Here is a 6,041-nt window from a genome sequence, read left to right as displayed (position 1 = left end):
CAAAAGTAACTGGAAAATGGTTTCTTGTTAATTAATAAAGTTGTTTTCACAATATCTTGAAAAGTGTGCATGTAAGTATGCATACACAGACACACTTTGGACCAAATCATCTGGTGGTGTAAATTGGTGTAACCGATGTCAATGGAGTGGTGCTGATTTACACCAGCTGAGGGCCTGGCCCTTACAGTGTACTTCATAGGTCAAAAGGCCCACATTCATTTCAAATATACACCCGCTGCAAATAGAATGGCATGTCAAGGCCGGTGATATTCAGCATTTTGGTTGCACGTGGGAGATTATCTTGCACTCGGATATAAGCTTCTGCAGCAACATGGTGGGTTCTATGCAGAAAATGTTCCTGCTCTGACGCTGCCTTGAATCTAGTTTCAAATTTAGGAGCACCCCGTCAATGCAGGCATCTCAAGGCTTCTAGTAACTGACATTTATAGCAACTATTGACTTAAGGCCTCTTAAAATACTCCTTAAAGGAACAGAGAATGTGGCATGACTGGTATTCTGGAAAAAGGTTATCTAAACAGTTGGGCAGGGTTGTATGTCCCTTGTGTGTATTTTTAGGAGAGGTTTGGGGGACAACACATGAAATTTGCAAACAGCCCTTGCAAGTAAATAAGTATTTATCTGTACCAGTTGGAATTATGACATAACTTCCTCCACTGCAGCCCCCAAAGAGAATGTTTTGGACAACATGTAAGCTGCTGTATTTGACTGAGACAAGGGAAAGAAGAATATGGCAATAGGATATGCCTGAACTATCAAACAAAAAAAGATTCATCTGGGTCTAAGAAGGACTCTCCAGTATGACGGGCAGTCAGTGTTTTAAACAAAGATGTTCTCTAACATATCCCTTTGTGGGAAGTTCCCATGAATGCCATACGTTTTACAAGTTAAATACTGCAGCCTAATTCCAGCACGCAGAGATCACTGTAGTGAAAGTGAAATAAAATAGATGGCCTTTTAAATATTTACCTCCCTGTGTGCATGTATGTCTGGGCACCTTGGCACCTGGATACCATGGTGACTGGTGCATTAAAAATACATAGCTACAGAGATTGTGTGTGTGTGTAATAAACTAGATATGCACACAAATGTGTACATACAAGATGGGCCTGAACAGTCTTGATGTGGTGCCATAGTATAAACTCTTCCTATGTCGCTAGAAGGGGGTCTTCTGTTGCTGTAGGTAACCTACCTCTCCGAGTGGCAGTAGCTAAGATGATGAAAGAATTCTTCCGTCAACCTAGCCACATCTTCAGCAGGGGTTAGAGGCTGGGATAACAACGGTGCTCAGGGGTGTGTGAATTTTTCACACCTTTCCCCCCCCACCCCCAGCAATATAACTAGGTCAATCTAAATTTTAAATGAAGAGCAGGGTTCAGGCAAACTGACTTTTGTTTCTCATCCTGCAGAGACGTCCACGTGGGCGGAGCCTTAGGCCCTTGTGGAGTCACCACTGACTTCAGTGGGATTTTGTCGGCAAACAAGTTTGCTCACGTGGAACCATTTGTGGGCCCTAGTGAGTAAAACTGAGTGAGGACTTTGGGATTCAGCACTATTTATATGGGGGTTAGGGGAGATCCTCAGATGGTGTAAACTGGTGTAGCTCCATTGAAGTCCATCCAGCTGAGGATTTGGCCCATTGTATGTATTGATAAAAACTCTCAATCAAAAGGCTACTATGTGAGGTAATTTAAAATCAAACAACAACAACAAAAAGTATCTGTGGCTGCTCTACAAGTTCCAGATACTTGTTGCCCTTCAGTCAGGGTTGCATTTTTTTTCTCTCTCTCTGTATAGCACCAGTTCAGGTGCGTTCACCCAGACGTAATTTGTGTACACTGAGTACAAGAGCAGCAGCATATACTGTGTAATGGATCTAATACAAACTTCTCTATCCAAATATACATATATCCACAAACGGCATAAATACTTTACCTGGGAGATTATTCACATGTGCAAAACGAAATAGATATTTTTTCCTGTGGTTTAATATGTTGTATTTGTTTTCATATTCTGGGCAAAAAATGTGTCACTGTCATCGCAGGAGAGACTTTGTTTCCTTTTTTCACCCTCCCGTGTTTGCTGAGCGCTATGTAAGCCCCTTGGTAAGCACTAGATTCATATGCATTGTAGTTATTGGGCAGCAGGGTTTCTTTGAATTTGCATTCATCCTGAAAAATTGCCTGGAGGAAAAACAAAAGGAACAAAGCAGTTGCCATAAATACTTTTAAAAGACCCAAGTGATTTTTCTTCTTCTTATTTGTGCAGCAGAAGAACCTGTTGTGGTATGCAACAGGTGGTGCCGTAGCGTCTGTGTCCAACAATAAAACTCCTTCAGCACTATTCAGTGTCAGATGCACGCTAATGCCATCTGTTCAGATAATGGACTATGTGCTTCTTGACCCCCATTAACAAGTTAATTCATACTAAATCAGGGATTTCTTAATTGTCTCTGTAAATCATTCTTTGCACCATTGTCACACTAATTTGCTGTATACATGACATGGATTTATTCCCCCCCCGCCCACCCCACAAAAAATTATTTGTCATTTATAGAGGAATAATGTTACCTGCCAGAAATCCTGCAACCCTTTTTCACATGAACAGTCCCACTGAGTGAGAACTATGTGGTTTAATAAGGGTTTTGCAGGATCAGATCCCAAATTGGTTCTAAATCCTTTTTTTTTAAAATCTGATTTAAATTGTACAGGATCAAACACACCACCTAAGAGTTCTCAGTTATGAGAGTGCTTGTATGTTTTGCATGCTGGGTCACTTAAATCTGAGGAATTGGCTTCCATATATTTGCATGGGGAACTTTTTATTACTTCACATACTGTAATAAGTACACATGCAAACAGACATCAAAATGTTTGGTTGGCAAAAGCGGCTGCATTATTGTGTGAAAGGACAAACGAAAATGATTCCATGAGATCAAATGTCCTGTATATGTAATGCCACTAACACTGATGCTGTAATGTTTTCAGTTCATGCTTTTCTGATCAGATATTTTTGGAACAAATCTATCCAAAGTCTCACAGGTTTTAACCAAGGATGGTTTTGCAATGGAAAATATTCAACTATTATTATTTTCTAAATTGTCTTTTAAAAGTTTTTTAGTGGGGTTGAATTGAAACAGTTTAAAAAAAGGGGGGGGGTAGGAGGGAAAAAGAGGCAGGACTCTGGGGCAGGCCTGATCCAGCAGTCTCTAAACAGGTCTCAATCCAGCACATGGTACTATTTGCATGCTTAAAGGTGTGTGTGTGTGTGTGTACGTACATTACTGCTTTGTGGTCTTGAGTTGTCCTATTGGGATTATTTGCATGTTTAAGAATCGTTCATGTCAGTAAAGGTTCCAGGATCTGGCCATCGTTTAATGTTTTATTTAAAGAACCAAAAAGTTTTCTTGAAGTGACAACTTTTTCCAAGGAAACAACTCAGTTGTTTGTGCACAAAAGAAATTTTCAGCAAACTCTATTCTTTATTTGGAGCTAGACCATTCATTAGAACTGGATAGGGAAAAGGTTTTCCTGTCCCCTCCAAATTTTCCAGATATCAGAACAGTTTTCCCTCCTGGATCAGGACAAGTGGGTGAAGTTTGAAAAATATTCACAAACTGAAAATTAAAAGAAACACCTTTTGTTTGGGTCAGCTGAAATACTTTGTTTCCAATTTGATCCCTTTTTTTTTAAACTATAATTATCTTAAATTTCAAAACAAAAAATAGTTTAAGACAGGAAAACTGGAACACTGGATGTGAAAGTTAAACTGCATTCAGCAATCACTAACCCCTGTCACAACTCTTCGGCTGTTCAACCAATTATATAATGATGAACAATGTTGTTAGTGGCAATGAGTATTTTTTTTCCCCCTTTGGGCCTGATGCTATAAAGCAGGCTTCTGGGAGATTTCCTGATGTCCATGTGTCCCTCGGTATTTGTGGATTCTGGGACCAAACTTCCTGCTTATTCTGTGAGTCCAACCAGGTTTTCCCCATGTAAAAGAACTTTGAAAGCAACTCCAGTTGAGGAATCTCATGGGGTTTTTCTTACTCACCAGTGGTCCCCACCCTCTGCAATGGATTTTTGCCCAGGAAAATGTGTGCCCTCTCTCCTACCCTAACAGAACTCTTGACAAAACAAGGCTTACCTGTGCTAGAAAGGGTTTGCAAGACATGTAGACAGAAAAGTCATTTATTGATCATTGCCCCTTTTTTGACATATTCATATTTCTGAGGTGCCCCTTGTACAATCATGCTGAAATGCTTTACAGTAACCATCACGGACATCATGCCAGTTGCTGCACTGACTATCTTGGATGACAGTATGTCCAGAAGGCTCACTGCAATAATTGAAAGACTGTTTTCTCCACTTGTGATCTCAGTTTTTAAATGGAGGGAAAAAGATACCCAAGACTTCTTAATAATAGTGTCACGTCCAATGTTTAAGACTTGAAAAATAAACTTGCACTTGTACTCACCGTTCCATATAACCTCCCTTTGTTGTTCATTGCTACAAAGAGAGCACTTTTCACCCCAAACAGGCTAACAACACCTCGCTCCACAGTTGATATTTCTAAAAGACCTAAATAAACAGAAAAAAGTTTACTCTTATAATGCTCAGTCAAAGGAAATTAACAATATAATTATTAAAACCCTTATGAGAATGTCCTACAGAACTTAAAATCTTCCTATTATCCCTACTATGAAATTCCAAAAATATACAGGGTATCACATTCTTTATTAAATTCTGTAGGTTTTTAGAATAACATTTATAAAATCCTATTCACTTGCTATAGAATCCTGTTGGTTTCATCCCTGTTAAACTATAAAGTCCTATAGAATTTAGGAATAATTCCTAATTAGTTAATCATAGCCATTGACTGTTCAATACTGTCATTCTTGCCACAAGAAATGGGGGGGTTGCGTCATGAAACTCACCATAATCTTTTAGTTGCAAATGGTTTTGTAAATTGCACTTTACAAGAAATTCAAATAAATAGTTAAAAATACATTTCTTTTAATCTTGCAGATTAAAAACAATGGCAATGCTAATAAATGTGGATTAGTTGTGCCCTTTCAAATCCTTCACGTCCTTAAACTGCTAGCAAACTGCTATTCAGAAGTCATGCTAATATGCTGAGTGAATTGAAAACCTCAAGATTCAAATACTGAGCAAAAATGCATGAGTGAAAAAATGCATCAGAAAAAAAGTTTGCAAACTGGTTAGTCTTTTCTACTCTGTAAAGTAAAGCAGAGTAAAAATAAGTTGGTATCTAATTTTGTCCAAGCATTCATGACATGTTTCAGCCTGGAGGTTTCTAGTGCTGATTGATCCTGGAGACTTTTAAAAGGCAACAGATGTAGTTTAGACTAAGAATATCAAGCAGTAACATTTGTGTCCTACGCAGGGTAATTACTAGAGATCACCGCAATTAAGTGACATCTATTCTATTTCATTTCTTGATGCAACTCACTGTATTGGTTTTCATTATGAACACCGCTTATCCTTCCATCTGGGAGGATTTGAAGGTGAAACCCGATGCCCACATTGCAGTAAAGCCTCCGCTGCCTCTTGATTCCTAGCAAATAGTCACTCTCCCAGTTCACATCTGATTTCTCTCCTGACATCCCAGCAATGGACCTGGACAACAGAGACTCCCATCCTCTCTCCAGCAATGTGCCATTAGTTCTGCTTACAACTGGATACGATGAAACAATCCCAGCCAGAAAACCCAAGAGAACAAAAGCAGGCAACGTCCAGTGAACGCTGGCTTCACAGGACATAGTGATGAGAAGTCTTTGTGCAATGGCCATCCGGTTCACCTCTCGGGCACGTGGTCAGAATTAATGGCCCTAAAAATACCGCCCTTCTTGTTTTTCTCCCTTCCGCATGGTGGCACAGGCTTATTTTTGGAAGGCAGATGAAGATTGCTGACATGAAACTAAAGCCTGAGAGCAGTTGGGTTGGGAACAGAGACAGGCCAGCAGAACTCTCACTGGTGGGGACCATGTTTTGTAGCTC

At 39.6% G+C, this 6,041-nt stretch overlaps 1 protein-coding gene across 1 annotated transcript; it reads right to left on the bottom strand.

Annotated features, from left to right (window-relative positions):
* Positions 1-2,024: 2,024 nt before the first annotated feature.
* FGF6 (fibroblast growth factor 6) lies at positions 2,025-5,833 on the bottom strand. The gene is made up of 3 exons (XM_073329435.1): positions 5,494-5,833; positions 4,498-4,601; positions 2,025-2,201 (listed from the first exon to the last, which is right to left on the bottom strand). Exons 1-3 carry the CDS (start codon positions 5,831-5,833, stop codon positions 2,025-2,027), a joined length of 621 nt encoding a protein of 206 aa, XP_073185536.1.
* Positions 5,834-6,041: the final 208 nt, after the last annotated feature.

This window comes from Lepidochelys kempii, chromosome 1 (genome assembly GCF_965140285.1).
Source record: "Lepidochelys kempii isolate rLepKem1 chromosome 1, rLepKem1.hap1, whole genome shotgun sequence".
NCBI classification, from domain to species: domain Eukaryota; kingdom Metazoa; phylum Chordata; order Testudines; family Cheloniidae; genus Lepidochelys; species Lepidochelys kempii.
The sequence above is the reverse complement of the archived record's forward strand: the minus strand, read 5'-3'. Positions and strand labels throughout refer to the sequence as shown.